At 39.6% G+C, this 18,488-nt stretch overlaps 1 protein-coding gene across 5 annotated transcripts in view; it reads right to left on the bottom strand.

Moving 5' to 3' along the window:
* sema4d (sema domain, immunoglobulin domain (Ig), transmembrane domain (TM) and short cytoplasmic domain, (semaphorin) 4D) overlaps nucleotides 1-13,778 on the bottom strand; it is a 50,722-nt gene extending 36,944 nt beyond the window's left edge. For 2 of the 5 annotated variants that reach the window (XM_059357789.1, XM_059357786.1), the window contains exons 1-2: nucleotides 13,657-13,778; nucleotides 1,469-1,584 (exon numbers count right to left, since the gene is read on the bottom strand). Coding sequence is in view for 3 of the 5 variants with exons in the window: in XM_059357786.1 (XP_059213769.1) it covers nucleotides 1,469-1,506 (38 nt within the window). In the remaining 2 variants the exon portion in view is untranslated. Of the gene's footprint in view, nucleotides 1-1,468; nucleotides 1,585-5,926; nucleotides 6,114-12,123; nucleotides 12,147-13,656 lie in introns of those variants that run through there. The other 3 variants (XM_059357790.1, XM_059357787.1, XM_059357788.1) reach the window with 2 other exon arrangements.
* Between the last annotated feature and the right edge of the window lie 4,710 nt (nucleotides 13,779-18,488).

Below are 18,488 nucleotides of genomic sequence, written 5' to 3'. Positions count from 1 at the left end.
AATAAAGGACTGAGAGGGGGCAGCTCTACTTCTATCACATGTACAGATCATATGCCAACATCCAATTCAATAGGAATTCAGTAAAATTACAACCATCTGCATGCACAGTGCATTCCCCCATCACATGTGCTGCCCACACTACTGCACTGCCTGAGCCAAAGAACTACATGTCTTCATGCAAGTTCTGATTATATAACTGTGACTCTTATTTTATCCTTCTTTATTACATTTCAGCTATCCAGCAGATAGTGAATAGCCTAAAGCAAAGTATTGCACAGTTTAAAACTTGTATGTAGCTTGACTGACTCATTTAGGTGTTTAAATAATCAGTTTCCATTCATTCTTTATTGTAAGACATTTCTTTGTAAATTAGTTTTTCACTTAAAACCCTGCAACTGCACACAGTCCATACCGTCAGCTAAAATAATCTTCTACATAAACACAAGTTAACCTGCTCACCAGCTGATATTGTACATTATACAATTAACACTGCATGTATGTGTCAAATTATTGATTATAGCCGCTTATCATATGGTAAAAGCTTATATGACATGGTAATTACAGCAGAGCAGATAACTATATTTGCATTTTATTCCCATGGAAAGTTTCGCCTCCTCCTCCACATACAGCGTACAGTATCACTACAATCCAAAGTGTTCTGAAAACAACCTGTTTCTTCTGTTTTGTTATGGGCCGAACTTTTTTTTTTTTCAAGCTGCCCCTTTCACTGAACTGTAACTCAAGCACATAATAGGCCTGGCCTTGTTTGGCCTTCGCCGTGTGTTTTGCGCCTATCCCTTTCAGCTGACTGGTCTGCACCACTTATTCCGCTTATTATGAACGCTGACAGCAGATTATTTTGCTTACTGCACCCAAATTCTCCGTCCTCTATAATAGATCAAATCCAACAAACAGCGGACTGCTAGACAAAGGCAAAAGTTGACAAAAGAGACAAAAAGAGAAAAGAGATAGGAAGCATGGAGAACGAGTCCAAAATGAAAAGAGGGAAGAAGGAACTAGGAAGAAGAGAAAGGGGGTGAACACGGAGAAGGAGCAAAGGAAGAGGCTCAAAACCCTTTAAAGGACTGTGTTTTGTCAGGGAAATAAAGACCAACTAACAGCAGCAGCAGCAACATACCAGCACAGTGAACGAGAATGCAAATCAGCCCTGATGCAAATGTCATACGTCTTCGGGGGCAAAACAGACTGTCTTTATACCCACCCCCCAACACAACACACTTCTCTCTGTGCTACCAGAACCCCCCACTCTCCTCCACTTCTGTACTGAAAACACACACACACACTAACACTTCCAGGAGACAATCTTTTGCAAAGCGAGAAGTGTAATCACAAGAGACAACATCATCTTCTAACTTCACACTGAACAAAAGAGGCACAGAGTACAGTGAGCTCTTTACACAAATGCAACACAAACAGACACTCACAAAAAAAAAGATAAACCACTTACTTGTCTGTCATGGCGTCGGCGAGCGAATACTGATTCATTAAAACTGCTTTTCACTTTTCTTCACGCAGTTGGAAATGGTTGAGGGAGACGCCAGGGGTGAATGTCACAACACCAGTCTATAAGAGAGGAAAGGTAACGTAAATCTACAGCAGGGAGACAAGATAATACCAATAACTCATTTAAAAATTACTTAAACCTTATAGTTACATACCTGAGTTATCTGCACTACGGACATTCTGCCAGTTATAACTTTATTTACAGTTTATTGCATTTATACTAGTTTCTTTACCCAATTATTATTGCACTGTTATACTTATTTGGCTGTACTTGTACAATGACAATAAAGATATTTGATTCCATAAAGTAAGGCTGTAACAAAAATATTTCCATCACCAATTAATTGTTTTGTCTATAAAATGTAAGAAAATAGAGAAAAATGCCTCTCATGGCCAAAGATGGTGTTTGAACAGTTTGTTTACTTCAAATAAGAGTCTAAAAAATAAATATATTGAGTTATATTCAACAATAAAAAAAAGGCAATGTTTTTTAATTTTTGCCTGAGAGATGAACAAAACAATTAATCCAATAGTCAGGAACATAATGACATATTATTGTGGTAATTACAGTTACAACCACACCAGTAAAGCAGTTTAATTAGAGCGCAACATAATATAAGTGTTAATTTTTTTTATTTATTCATTAATTATGCAAATTATTGTTTCACCGTTTGATTTATCTGAAATGTACTGTTATATTGTTTCGCGTTGGAAAATATTTTATTTTAATTCATTTCATGTTAAATTTGTTATTTGTGGAATACAATTTTACATTTTATTGCACAAATTTTCTGTATTTGATAGTTGTTCTGGAGCAGCCCATCCTGAGTATTGATTGTGTGTGTAACAAATAAAAGATTTAATTTGGCATTTCATTCTACGTGTATGTAGGTCAAGTAGTCCGATGATCCAGTGCTTGCTGATCGGAAAAAATACTTGAAACTTAAAAAAAAATCATGAAAATCAATGAGAGCAATAACAACAAAAACCCTAACAGGCCATGGTCCAGGCTGGGACTACAGCTAACTTTACAGACACGCTTCACTGGCTCACAATTAGCTTAGCAAGGCCTGGTCTCTTCAACTTTCTGGGGGATACTGTTACCATGGTTACCAAGGCAGCCGACCAGCCAGCTAGCTAACACAAATAGAGAGTGCACTGAGAAATCCTCTGGGCGGCGAGGAGACCGTATGAATCCAGTCACAGATGAAGAAGCATTGTGTGACTGAGGAGCAGTGATGACAGCTTTGGATCAGCGCAGCTGGTTCACCATAAATCATCACCAATAAAAAGATAATACATATTATTAAGAGGATGTAACAAATGCCACATTTAAAAAATAATCTATAAAACACACCTCTGCTAATGATGCATATTTGGGAATGCACATAAATCAGCAGCTGTTCACTGCCAGATTTTGAAATTTTAATGAGGCGATAAGACAAAGCGCGTCCTGTGTCCTGCTCACTGATGAGCACACTCCAGAACCTGGCATTAGCTATTCAGTTGATCTGCCTTTAAGAGATTATGATAGCAGTTTATCTGATTCATAGATTAGATCTGGTTGTGTTAACGCACTGGAATAACACAGATTGTGACCTGCCAGGGTGGGATTTCAGCTCCATAAGCAGATAAAAGGTCAGACACCAGTTCACAGACAGTCAAGTACAGAAATGAGCCTGAAACAGAAAAAGGAAAGCCTGAAAATCATGCTTTAACTGTGAAATATGCCTGTTTCATGTAATAATCCAGCACTGATTAACCAAAGAGGACTTAATGGTTTTATTCTGCTGTCAGCTACAACTGGAGGGAGACAGAAAAGTGAGCGTAAACCCCACCCAATCCTCTCAGCCCCAAACCCAGACAGACAGCCACCAGCCTCAGAGCCAGCCAGCGGCACGCTGTCTGTGAGGGGATCTTGGCTCTAGAGGCTGCTGCGCCTCCTTTTCTTTCACCTTTTCCACACGACATCACCCCTGAACTCTGCAGGATATCTCTCTTTTCTAATGCACTTACCTGTCAGTCTCTCTCTCTTATTGTTCTCTAATGCGTTGAACTTTTTTCCCATGTGTTGGTCTGCTGTGCAGAAAAGAGCATTAGCTGTATACACCCAACTCATCTCCTGCAATCAATTAAGCTCCATTTCCTCTGGTCTCTATGAATTCTATTGATGAAATGTCACCACATATCTCTCGAGAAGCACAATAAGTCCATTTCCAAATGACATTTCCCTACATTGCTGATATGCCAGAGTCCATGCTTTTGCACAATGTGGCATTCCACCCAAATATGTGAACTTTATACGAAAAATGTCCCTTGCTCGCCCATGCATGCTGTTGTGAAGATGTATGTGGTGTTTTCCTGCAAAGCCAGGAGTTCCTTACTCAAAGCCCAAAATTAAACTCTTGCACGCAAACAATGATGTGGCTGGATGCTGCTGTTCAACACAATACTGAATGCAGGGAACAATAAGGAACAGTCAAACTGTGCTGCAAGGAATCTGCAGCTGGTGGTTTCAAAAAAAGGTACATTAATGACATCAGATAGAATGGTTTCTACCAAGATAGAGACCAGAAGAACTGTATTCATGATAGCACTTGAAAACACAGTTCTCTACCTTTGATCTACCTGAGCCCAACACTCACAAGCAATTAAATAAAAAAATATTTTTCCAAGTGTTTCAATGCCCAGTTAAACGGAACAACATGTGGTTGGTAAAGGAAAATTTGAAATGTCCAAGCTCTGAGGGCAATGCCACTCCTTCCTCTCTTGAGGGAGATTTATAGAGCCCTGACAGCCGCCAACCAGGGGAAAACAAACTGTTTCCACATCTTAAGCTGGGCAGAAACTGTGTGGCTTTATCCAGGGTTCCTACACCTTTTCCAAAGTCAAATTCAAGCAGTTTTCAAGCATTTCAAGGTGCATTTTCAGGCTTTAATACAGTGTATACAGTAAACTGATTACTTCACTTCTTTATCTCATTAAATATAATTCATTATTTGTTTACTGTGCTATTAAACAACCAAAATGTCAACAGAAGGGTGGCGTTATTATGATTCCCACAGCTTTTCTTGGCAAGAGCCGACAACTGGAATTGTCCATCCTCTGTCCAATGGGATATCCTAACCTTAACCACTCGAGGTCAATGCCTAACCTAAACCAATCAGGCCGCCACACAGGGCGGGTCTTGCCAAGAAATACATTGGGATTCATAATTCTTGTAGAGGGAAAAGTCACAGGAAAACACAAAGAATCATGTTTTAAATGCATCACCCATTTATAAGTAGACTTTACATTGTATACAACCAAAATTTCAAGCAGTTTCAAGAACTCTATTCAAAATCTAAGTTTTAAACCTTGAAATTTTTCCAATTCAGATTCTGTTTTATTGTTCTTGTACATTGTGTTAACCAACACTATTTTAAATCAGTCTTTCTCCACAGTCAGAAACTGCAACTTTTATGCTTGCAGCCAGTTCAGCCAATCACGCTGAATGCAAGCACAGAACCTCTGGTTGGTTATGTCTCGTGACAATTGCAATAAAGTTTATTAAAACAAGATGGCTGCATCCTCGATGTTGACAAAGTGAGAGAAAGGCAGCGTTATTTTCTGCAATTCTATTAGAAAAATGTGGCGCCGCAGATGTCTGAAAGATGCAGACAATAAATGGTCTGAATTCAGTTTAATATCAAGGCAATCTCAAGACTGTAGGGTTTATTCTTGCCACAAATATCTCCATTAATAACAAAACACTTCATTCACTGCAGCTCCAATCTCCTGACAGCAGCCAGGAGGGAAATCTGACCATGTAACTGCTCAAACCAAAAGATGGGCGACCAGAAATTTGGATTCGCCAGACATCCATCTGATTGTTAATTAGGTGCTGTGATCTTCCAACTGCATGCTGCACGACAACCAATCTGGCAGAAATTCAGCCCTATTCAAAAATTTGTTGGGGTGCAAACAATTCCTGCTGAATCCATATACTGTCTTTACTGTAAAAAAAAAAAAACAGTAGTAAAAACAATGAAAATATTGCCATTTTTCTCTTTCCTCCTCAAATCTTCACTCATAAAAGTGATGCAATAAGCAGATAAGACGGAAAAAGCAGCTAATCTAAGTGAAATTAGTGGGTAATTCCTGAAATAAGGCACAGCAGAGTCCCTCTCACTGCATCATGATAACATGCCATCCACCGCTACACTGAATTATTTACCCCCCAAATGCGTTTTGGGTAAAAATAGCATGCCCTGTACTGGAGACCCTCTGCACTGCACATAGTGAGCATTGAAACATATCTGGTTGCTATGGCAGAGGAAAAAGGTGTTGACATTGTGAGACACCAGCAGTCAACACAGTCGCGGGGCGTCCGCACACAGGCTGTTTGCGATGAGAATCTTACCATAATCTGAGTGGGAAGATCCTGCAGGTTGAGAAAAGAAGAAACGCTGAAAGAGACGCTCTTCCAACCCGTCTCACTCACACTGTTATTACTGAGAAAGTCAGCGAGGGTTTGCATGACAGCCGAAAAAGAAAATAGAATATGATCATCCAGCACGAGCAGTCTGTCACCTCCTCCCTCTCTGCTCCCCAGTCATGCTCCTTTTCTCTGTCACTCCCTCCTTCGTTCTCTCCCTCTGTCTCCCTGTCTCTATCTTGCACGATAAACACTAGATGAAAAAAAAGAGCACAAGAGGCTGCACAGGGTGGAGAGATAGTGCTTGAATTAAAGGGCTATTTCACTTTAACGCGTCACAGTGGCAGACTGTCTCCGTTTGCCTTTTTCCTGTCTCTCAGCAGTCAAACGCTGCCCGCCGGTGGAGAGCGACAGCGCAGAGATCGCGCCTCTGGAAAGCGTCAATGCACACAATTGCTGAGGAGGGGGAGGGGGAGTTTGAGGTGGCGGGTGAGGGGGGGAGAAGACAGGGGGGAGGGGGCTGAGGTTAGGGTAGTCTGTATCTGCATCTGTGGGGTTGTGTGTCTATTGTTGTGGGGACTTTTTTTGTGAATGGGACTGCAGGGTCCAGCTGCTGCACTCTCTCAGCACTGTATATAGCCCTGGGTGACAGACATCCAGTTACCAGGTTATTAGGTACATTGAACTAATTAAGTCTAATACAGTATGATGGCTGTTACAATAGTTTTACCTAGCTGAACCTCATTACCTGGCAACAAATGCAAGCCCTTTTCATACTTGGTTTCCCCCAAAAGTGCCGCAGCAAATCACGTACGTCACATATTTTCTGTCTCTCCGACGCCACAAGTTCACATTGATCCCGCCTTGAACTGTCTCGCCAATTTAATGAATCAGTTACTACCTCCGAAGGCAGTACATAGCCGGGATCACTTGGTCCCCTCATAATGCCTTTGGGATGTTCAGACTGAAGGCGAAACGTCAGAGGCGTAAATATTGCAGCTTGAAATGACAGTCTGAAAGAGGCTGCAGTTTAACAGTAAAGACAGTTTGCATCCACAGGCCAGGGATCGTTGATGCGGTCACTTACTTCTCTATATGCAAATACGACACAAATCAAACAATGAGCGACAACACGTTGATAAAACGATAACTGATCAAATCAGCTGACTGCAAATCAAGTTTCTGTCATGCAACAACTTCTCTATGCAAAACTACCATCTATAAACAAATGCAGCTGCAAGTTAGGCAAAGACAGATCGCACCTTCTCCCTTCAGCTGTGTCACACAGTGATATCCTCCACAGTACAGGAATGTACTGTATGTAGTCCAGCTCCCCTCTCCATTCCCTTCCAGCTCCCTGCTCTCAGCAGCACAACACTGGGAAACCTTTTCAAAACATCAAGCGAGCTGTCAATAGCGCTGCAGCAACGCATCAGTAAGCTTCCTGCACGCTCAGCAAAAACAGTCATAGCTTCGGGTGCAGCATCTTGGAAATCTTCGTGGATATCCTTTGCAGTTTTAATTGAAGATGCAGTTCATGCCAAAAACAAACATCTGTGCGCTTACCTGTAGTGCCATTAGTTAGAGTAGATTGTTTTGGTGTGAGTTGCAGAGTATTGGGAACAAGTATATATGTCTGCCTTCTCTGAAATATAAAGGAACTAGATGTCCCTTTACTTATGGTGCTCAAAGGGCCAAAAACAAACACTTGAAAAACAATGACTCTTTTCAGAAATCATGACTAACTTAGTCAAAGAAATTCAGACTTGTTGCAGTTTCACATAGAAACTAATTTACTACTCCCTCCAATCATATCACCCCACAGAAGGAGTAGTTGGATACTGCAAGTTAACCCGAGCTAGCAAACATTAAAGCTGAGCCGAGGAGACCATTAAGGTTTACATCTCGTGCTGTCATGAGCACAAGCCTTTCATCCATGATACAGTTGGTGGGTGTAGTTGGTTCAAAAGAAAATAGTTCCTACATGAAATAGCCTAGTAACCGGATCATGACTCCTGACATTGCTGTCGACTTCAAATGTACTTTAAGCACCAGAATCTGAGTGCCATCTAGTTCCATTATATTTGAGAGAAAGCAACACTCAGAAACTCGCACCAAAACAATCTAAATGGATAAATAGCACTGCAGGTAAGAGAAAAAAATATGTATTTTTTTCATATGGGGGTAATTTGTCCCCAACATTTTCAAATAAATAAACAACTGCAATTCTGTGACACTAATACTAGGACTACTTCTGATTGTTGTAAAGAAAGCTACCGAGCCTGGCAGGGTGCAGTCTGTTCCTCACCTTTATTGTTACCTGACACGCAACATGCAGCCAAACAGGAAACCGAGCTTAACGTCCAATGTTTGTCTTTGTATCAGCTGATCTGAAACAACCGTTCAATCATGAGACAATTTTGCTGAGACATCTCTGGAATGCGGAAATGTATTATGCATTGCCGGTAACACATTAGCGCACATATAAAAGCGCCTACACATGCCACTGTCTGCTGCTGATATGGAGCCAGATGCTCTGCTCTCTTTGCCAATAGGAAATTATTCCAGCCTGAGGGTGTTGGGGTACTAGGGTGTGGCAGGGGAGGTTTGTGTTTGTGTGCGTCTCAAAAAGAGATGGGGGTTGCACCAGATGTCTGTTTCATCGAGCCAGCACAGCACACCTCAACATCAGAGCAGCACAGACTGGCCCCTGACCTCTGCCCTTTGAGTCCCCCAGGACCAAAACAATGAGGCTGCTGCAAGTCATACATCAAAATCACACACCTTGTTTCCTAAAAGGCTACAATGAGAAGGACACTACCGTCATGTACATCTTTCAGCATGTGGTGCACAAGATTTTCTTTTCACGGTTCATACAGCTTTATAAGAGTAAAATTCAAATGTTTCCAAGCTTTTTCAAGGACCTAAATGAAAAATTCTTGCAGCCTCTATCACCTCACCTCGTAATAATACAAGGTGACTGACATAGGCGCAGAAATGGAAAGGGTTTTTTTTTTAAATTCCTCCATTTTTCCCCAAAAGGTTTCATTCAAAGTAACAATCTCCATGTGATGATAAAGGCTTCAAGAATTTGGATATTTATTAATTGGGTGCTTGAAAATTCCAGAAAAACACTTGAATTTTACTCTTAAAAAGCTGTACAAAGACTGAAACAACAAAATATGATGGGATCATTTCAATTTTAAAATTGTATTCGTTTTACACAACTGATGGGTGTCAAAAAACACCAAATTATGTTGAAAATCAAGCATTTTTTAAGGAGTGTACTCAACTTTAATCATATTCTTAACCTTGAAACAGGAAATTAGAGCATTTTCCAAGCTTCAAGACTTTATAGAAACCCTGGAGTCTTGCTTGCTGACTCGACACCCAATAGATTCCTGATCATTAATTCGCTAACAAACAGGATGGAACAATAAGGGGCCATGTATGTCTGTGTCAAAGACATAACACCTATTACAGTGACCTACACCACAGGAGGTGGAGTGCTGCCGCCCGGGCCGTTTGCAGGTATTCCAGCCTTTTCTACCAGAGGAGACTGGCTGACGACCAGCAGAGAAGACGTGAAGAAAGCCTCTAAAGACTCATGAATGGTCACCCTCAAATCCATTAAGGGGTTTATTCAATTACCTGACAGTCACTCACTGTAGGCATGTGAAGGAACGTGACGTCTCTTAAAAGTCCCCTTTGAGGTGGTTGAATAATTGCATTTGGATCTAAGGAGTGACACACAAATGCAGTATGTGTGCCTAATGTGAGCTCCTATATGCAACACTGGATGCGCTCCAGGAGGAACCAATTTCAATGCTCCAGACTTTTTAACAGGAGAGAAATTTGACAAACAGCCAGGACTTGGTCTGAAACCCAAACAAGGCATCCAAGTAAATAACCCCTGACATTCAAAACAAGTGCCATTACTGCACAAAGTTCAAATTTAAAACAAAGCCCTCTTTCAGCCACGCAGTTCCTATTTCCCACCCATTTTAAATTGATTATTGATTTTTTTTAAAAGGACTCTACAGACGGGCTTGCGTGCATTCGTGCAGTTATCATTAACAAGCAGGAGCCTTCTGTGTAATTCCATTTAGAACATGTGGATCCTGTGCTTCCAATGAATGTGGGAAAAAAGACAACTCAAAGATAGTTCAGCTTCCCCGCTAATCAAGTTCAAACCAATCAAACACAGACACACGTGTTAAAAATAGACTAATTAGCTTTCCTGAAATGGGAAGTCCCAAGAAAGCAACATGGGTGCAAAGATTTCCTCCCATAAAAAAGCAGGTAAGGGAATGTGTGCAAGTCAAATTAACAACTACTTTTTGCACAAAATAATACATTTTACAGAAATTTCCCCTTCTTATCAACAGAGCTGCAATGATACAGGAAAGTAAGGCCCACTTGTTTTGATGGTTGATTAATAACTAAAGTTTTTTTTATGCCACAATGGCAGGATATACTCTTTATATATGAAAATGTCCCTATTTTCCCCATTTCATATCATAATAAAATAAATATATTTGGGTTTTGGACTGACAAAACAAGACAATAAAAGTCAGGATGGGTATTTTTCCTTGACTTTAGAACAATTTTGTCGACTAATCAATTAGATGATTTAATCAAACTCAGCTCACAAAGAATCGTGCAAAAGAACCACTTTAAATCTTGTTTACCAGAGATGTGCTCATAAGATTCTTGAGAAAAAGTCACTCAGCATGAAGAAAGCAAGAAAAAAATGACTAATATCACCATAAATGAATGACTGATTACTCTAAGAGGGGAAAGTTTTACATTTTGCACTATTTTCTTACAATTTTACAGACGAAACGATAAAGCGAGATATATAATCGGCAGATCAATCGATAAAGAAAACTTGCAGCCCTATTTCAAAAGATAATCCCAAAACCTTACAGAGTCAATGACAGCTTTAAAACACAAACACAACCTCTAACCTGAGGGGAAAGTCAGTGTGACAGACAGAAATGCCTGCGCCTCTCAGCGGCACGCAGCCAGCGGTTTAATGATTTGTCTGCTGCTGGTGAATGATCACACAGCAATATCCTGTTCTGGCTAGTTCTCCGGGCCCCCCTGAGGGTCTGGCTGACATGATTCTGGCCTGCCCCAGTGCCACTGAAGCGTCAGCCAGCCCATCATATTGACAAGATCCGGGTGGCTGCCCCCCATGCCCGATACGACCCCGCCAAGGACCTGTGGAATCAAACTCGATGAGGCAGAAGAATTACTTATTGAGGCCGCGAGGGACGGGATGTCACTGCTCATGTATTTTGGTGAAACGCTGAGCGAAGAGGATGGAGACGAGGGGCCGTTAATGCCACTAACGAAGCTGAGGAAAACAGATTTAGAAAACACAACAGCTGTATTTAAGGGGCAAACTAAATAGCTGGCATGTTCTGAAATTCCACAGTGCTTATGCAATGTAAGCCTGTATATAATGTGAGGGGCGTTACTGAAGCGAGGGGCATTCATGCATTTCCTATGAGCCCATATGACATGTTAAACAGCATGTGGGAGAGACTTCTGTTTATCACAAAAAGGGCTGCAACCAACTTTCATTACCTCAGCCAAGAAGGTCATGTTCTCAATTCAGTTTGTTTTTCTGTCAGCAGCATTACGGAAAAACAGCCAGCACGATTCATATGAAACTTGGTAGAAGGGTGCAGCATGGGCCGAGGAAGAAAACAATCAATTTTGAAGAGGATCCAAATCACGGTGCAGTTAGACAACTTTTACCCTCCATATTTGGTAAAATTGCATGATAGGATACTTCTGCTGCATTCATGTTGTGTCAGAATAATCTGAAAGATGAAACCCAATTATAATTCATGATTCTGATTCGTTTTGCTCTTCATTATGTTTTAAAATTTTGAGAAATAAAGTACAACACATCTTTGTAGTGTGGTGTTCCCACATTACAACTTAAAGCTCATCGACACATCAAAAGTCAGAAGAACAACTTCTCAACACAGGAAATACGACCATCTGAAGCATGTGAATGCATCATTGGCCTTGGTGCTATTCTAGTTTTCATAAGAAATCGATTCATAAATTATGCTTTTGATTAATATATTGTTTCTCCTTACCCACAGTCAAAAATCCCCAAATTATATAATATAACCCCTCACATTTCACCATTGAAAACTTACTTGAACAACAAATTGATGTGGATCTGAAAGAAACAAGTAGTTTCAACAATTAATCAATACAAATAAAAATTACCATTCATAGTCAAATTCCAAGCAGAAAGGCACTAGCTCCACCTTTTTAGATTTTCTGTATATTTTTTTTTCTTTAATGACAATTAATGGACTATCTGACCTGTTGTTTGGACAAAAACTAAAAAAGCATCACCTCAGACTTTGGAAAAACTGATTGCACAAGTGCTCAATTTTATGACATTAATGGACCAAATATTGCATTGATTGAGGAGGTAATCAGCTGATTGGTCAGCGATAAAAAAAATTGTTAGTTGCCGCCTTTGAGCAGTTTTATGGAATATAAAAACTAAAAGCCACCTAAGTCCTCATATTTGAGAAGATGGAATCAACTAACATCTTGCATTTTAACTTTAGATTAATAAATCCACTAATTAATAATTTGCTCTAGCTCTATTCCAGCAAGCAATACTCAGAATAACTGCGGCTGGTGAAGGCATCTGTCTCTCCTTTAGTCTCTCAAAAGTCTGAAGTTCATTTTAAGTTTGAAGAAGGTCAAGAGAAGGGCCACAGTGATGATGGTGGAGTTTGAATTATACTGCACAGAGCCAAGAGAGACACAACACTTGAGTTAGCCAGGCCAGAGGGCAAATGTTGAGTCAGAGAGCAGCTCCATAACTTCTTATTACTCCCTCCGGTCCACATCAGCTAAGACTAGACATGCATGCAGGTGAAAGGTTTATGATCGTCCACTGATGAGCCCCAGCTGCTCTGGACTGCCCTCCTGTCTTGGCACAAACTGAGGATTTACAAACTAGAGAGTGCATGCTGCAGGGCAAGGGTTTATTTAGCTTCATGCACCAGCTAGCCTTCATATAAACTGTGGTAACGTGGATGTGTGCTGCAGTGCTATCAATAAAAAAGTCTTTTGTTGTTGCAGTGAAAGAGCACCCTTGATGTATGCATGCCAAGGGTAGAAAACCCCTGAATGACCTCTGGTGGCATTTTGAAAGTGCAAGGGGAGTTTAATCTTTAAAAAGATTTGTGTGTGTGTGTGTGTGTGTGTGTGTGTGTGTGTGTGTGTGTGTGTGTGTGTGTGTGTGTGTGTTTGCACGGCTGGTGATATTATATTCAGGAGGTATTTTGCGCTTCAAGGACAGTGACAGCGACTGAGTGGTGCAACAAGTCGTCCGCTAACGTGTTAAAAAAAAATTAAACGCAGTTTAGCTTAAAAACGTCGCGGGAATTTGTTTGAAAAGTTTCACGCGCAGTCAAAAACGCAGAAAATGGGAAGATATTTGGATTATTTCGCGTATTTTTTTCTTCTTTTGTGTCTCAGTGGGGGTTTGGGATACAGTGCAACAAGTGCAGCTGAGCCTGGAATCCGCGACAGCACGCATGAACACGACCAGCGGGGCAGACAGGCTGAAATGACCCAGAAACTGGAAAAGTCCCGGTGCTACTGAGATAGCGCCAAACCCGAAAACTGTGCACTGAAGTTAAAAAATGTCCTGTGCTACTCACCGGTGGGGAGTTTTTCCTCTTTGTCCCGGTGTGTACGGAGATGAGCAGCGTCGGTGCAGCAGCAGCGTGACAAAGTTAAGTTGGTCGCTCTCTCTCTCTCAGCTCAGCATGGCGGCTGGGGCCAGAGACTGGATTCAAAGCTCTCCGGGCTGTGATATCAACAGACAGGGGGAGGTGCAGGGTGCAGGGGAGGCGGCGGCGGCGGTGTGGTGGTGGTGGTGGTGACCCAGTGGTGGAAGAAGTAACAACTCAGATTTTTTACTCAAGTAAAAATACTCTGTTACTTAATCCTCGTTATGGTCATGCATTCAAAATGTCACTTAAATAAAAGGGCCAAAAGTAAAAGTAGGCTACTGATAATGCAAAATGCTGCATTTCAAAATAAAGTTAAATATATTGTTAGAAAAAACTTATGGATGCATTAATGTGTTCATCACTTTAATGTTGCAACTGGTAATGGCACTGATGGAATGTAATTAACTACTTTATTTGTACTGTACTTGAGTTTTTCTACTTGCTACTTTATACTCCACTACATCTCAGAGAGAAATATTTTACTTTTTACCCCACTACATTTATTGGTCAACCTAAAAGTATTATTCTTTTTTTATTATTCTTTTTTGCACAATTTAAAATGATGATGAGTGCGGGGAGAGATAAAAACAAAAAAAGAACAAAAAACAACAACAAATGGGCTTCACAATATTATATATATTATTATTATATCCAGATTCAGATTATTAATGGAAAATATAAATCAACTAATAAATTATGATGTAGGCTATTATTAGGCTGAATATTAAGCCACCCAGCAGTAGATGTAGTAATTAAAATTAAAGTGATAAATGGAGTCATATATGAAGTTATTAATGTATCAATAATTATATTCCAGTTATATACAATATTTATTTCTGAAATGGGCCATTCTGCATAGAGACCAACCGATATATCCGTTGTCCGATATGTACAATATATGATGCAGAAAACCATGTTTTGGGTGATTTAGAAATTATGTTAGCTCCTTTTAAGTTTGTATTGATTCTTTATTTAAATGATAAGCAACTGACTGATTCTGAACAAATAGTACTGATGTAAATTCAGCCATCATTGCTTATTTCTCAATTTTTCTTTCAATTGGTTGATAATGTACTACTTGTATGTATAATAATGTCAAATATTATTTAAGCAAGTACTTTCTTAAAGCAGCCTTTTGAGTACCTTTGCATAGTTATATTGGTGCAAACATGATACACAATCCACATGGAATAGATCACTTTTTAACTTCAGCTCAAAAATGTACTTTGTTGGCTTTAAACCCTCTAAAATCAGTATTGGTCTCAAATGTTCCATATCAGGTTGGGCTCTATACTTAAAACTATTATACTTTTTTGGTAAATTTGAAATGCAGGACTTTTTCAAAGGTTTCTTTTTTACAGGTATGTAATATGGCTGGAGTGTCCCAATCCCTTTTGATTTAAATTAATTTATTCAAACCCCACAAGCTTCAGAGAAATATGACCGAGGACTCGACCTCAATGTCCTCTCCTGTAGCCAGCTCCAGCCCTGGTGAAGAACCAGTTACCTTAAACCTTTTGGCTGAGGGGACTCTGTAGGTGGGGCCAGTGGGTTTAAAAGGTCACTGTTGGAGGTCAAAGGTTGTACAACATTTTCCTAAAGGAGAAGTGAATCAAAAACACAGTGGAGCAAAGACAGGCTGACCCTTGTCTCGTTGTGCAGGGCAGAGGAGGAGGGAGAGGGGCTTTCCATGGCACTGCAGGCTGAATACAATACCATCTTTGAGTAAAAGACAGATTGCTGCTGGTGGAAGATAGAACAGTGTGGCAGTCTACCTCTGTGGCTGCTTTGTGAGTTCACTGAATGACAAATGTTGATACATTTACCTGCCCGGTTGAGCTACAATAAGTCTATAATGCCCTTTTTCTCCGAGGTATCCTTAAATATGCCAGTGCTCCCAGGCATCATCCGCTATACTACAAATTGTTTATTTTCATATCAGCCCCGGGTGATTTGAGAGCTTAGGGTTGAAGGCTGGCTGGAGTTAAAAGGGGACGGTAAGTGCTGCCTGAAATGAATACGTAAAGCAGCTGGGTTTATCTTCACTCACTCTGTGACATGTGCTGCTAAGAGAAAACAGGTGACCAAGGAATGCATGCTGAAACCCAAACGTAATACTGGTGCTCAAATGATTTGTAGCCACTTAGACAGATCTGCATTTTAAATACATATTTTGTAATTAATTTCTGTCTGTAGGTTTCTCTTGAATTGTCTGCCACCCTTTTCATATTTATCTCTCTTTCATCGTACACAAATTCTACTTGTTGATGCCTAATTTACACTCTCACTATACAAAAGAATGACTTTTAAAAAGATGTTAAAGAAAGGCGAAGTGAAAGACACAACACAGTGAGGCTTATTTTAATGCTGTTGGAGATAAGAATATCAGATAAAAGCCCCAAATGTAAATCTAGCAGGAACAGAGAGTCACACACACAATAGATGAGAAAGTAATAGGTGTAGATTTTCAGTGTAAGTATATGATCTTCATGCCTGAGCTCTACAGACACACCAGTTGGATATATTTAGAGTCCCTAGCTGGTGTATCCAAGCTACAAGGCAGACCACAATTATTCACAACTCTGGAAGGGCCAGTGCTGGTCTTGTGAGATCAGTCAAGAGGGGCGTGCATGCGTGTGTGTCGACTGGTACGGGAAGGGATCGACACCACAAGAGTCAGAGGTCAGGGCCACTCATATCAAAGGTACACGCAGTAGATTCAGATGTTTAAATGTAACATTAACCACTGAGTGACTTTTAATACAAGATTCTGCAAAGCTTAAAATACTCTCTGTATATATTTATGAAGGAGTGAGGCCTTACAGCTATACACAGAGGTTGAAAGAGTCAGTACTGTTGCTGCACACCTAAAAATGGTGTAATGTTGTTCAATGATTGATCAAATATACAGAGATGTGTCTTCCCCTCTCCTACTGTTAACGAAATGTAACAAACTACAAGCTCTAAGGCAGACATTTGCTCTAAATTAAGTTGTTGAGCAACTATCTTAAGTCCTATTGACCAGAAATAATTCCTCCTGTGGAACAAACATAAAGGAGTGGAGAAGGTCAGTTTGGTGTACCTCCCAACTTGAGTGAATGCATTGACATTTTTTTTAAATACTTAGATTAGCTTAATTATTAGCCCTCATACTTCCCCAAACAAATAATGGTGCAATATATATACTCCAGTCAGGTTGGCTTTAGGAAATAACATAATTATTTTTGCAGTACAGGTTGACTAACACCAGTGTGAGGAAGCAGCACCATCTAGTGGCAAATACTGAACATGACATCCTGGTGTTAATACTTGGCTTGGCTGTATCTTACATAAACCCTGTAGTAGTCCCTATTTGTTATTTTAGTTAAGATGACTATAATGTTTATTATAATGTAATTGGTTTGCTTTCACCGGAAATCGCGCCACACATCGCCAACAAATTAATTAACTGCGCCCCCTGCTGGACACTTAGGACTACAGCCATATTTTATTTTTATTTATTTTTTTACTTTTTTTTTTTTTTTTTTTTTTTTTTTACAGTTTTGCAAATATTTTGTTGTTGTTTTAATTTACAAAATAATAATATACATAACTTCGTCTAAACAGCACATAAAGAATCAACTTTAAGTGATACAGTGATATAAAATAGTATAACATAATATAAACATAAAATAAATTACTGAAAAAGGAGTACATAGTCAAGGACAGTTACATAAAAAAAATAAACAAACATATAACTCAAAATAAGTTTTAAAGTTACAGAATATCTTTGTGTTATTACTTTGTTTTCTAAAAAAATGGAGTGATCTAAGTGATATTACTGACCCTGAGTGCCACCTTAAAGGTTTTTTTAAAATAGCCTACCTGACATGAACAATAAAGTTAACATGGATACTTCTATTGCACTAGAACAGTGCAATAGCACCACATCTGTTAATGGAGTTTTACTGCATGTTACAACGAGGTGAACCTGTATTTACTTACCTAAGATATACATAGAAAATAGTTGTTCTGATTCTGACATGTTTGCAAATCTTCTTCTGCAAAGAATCTGCTTGTACAAAATGTGCATGTTATATCCCGATCTTTTACCCACGACAGAACAGAGGAAAAGGGATGTATCATGAAAGTATTAGTTATTCTGGCCAAATTGTGTATATATAAGTGAAAGTTTACAAGTCGAAGCCTTCATCTTAGTCATTTTTATTATGATTATTATTATTATGATTATTATTATTAAATGAATAACTTAATCTTGTACCAATAAAAAAACTTGAAAAAAATTGTAAGAACATGTGTTGCCTGTAAATTATGTGCGTAATGGTTGGAATTTTTATTTTTTTTTATTTTTATGATATGTCTTCGCACTTGTCTGTTTTTATTCATTTTTATTATATATATATATATATTTTTTTTTTTTGTCAATTATTTTCACTTTCTTTCCTGCGGTTGCACCGCTGGTATATTTGATTGTGTGCAATTTACACCGTGTTTCTTATTTTTGAAATGCAATTGTGTGATATGTAAAATTTGTTCAATAAATAACTATCCACCAAAAATTCTTCTGTAATCCCATATGCTGTAATCCTATACCTACCATACCTATGATGCACGATTATACCCGAAGCCCCTCTGCGAGGCGGGCCAACAGCTCGTCCTCCAATCACCGTCCCCACTGATGTCACGTGCCGCTGGCTGTCCAATAGCAAGCCACAGATTAACCAGTTTGCCGCACCCAAGTGGGATGATGGTGCCTG

Source organism: Centropristis striata, chromosome 19, assembly GCF_030273125.1.
Source record: "Centropristis striata isolate RG_2023a ecotype Rhode Island chromosome 19, C.striata_1.0, whole genome shotgun sequence".
NCBI lineage: Eukaryota > Metazoa > Chordata > Actinopteri > Perciformes > Serranidae > Centropristis > Centropristis striata.
The sequence above is the reverse complement of the archived record's forward strand: the minus strand, read 5'-3'. Positions and strand labels throughout refer to the sequence as shown.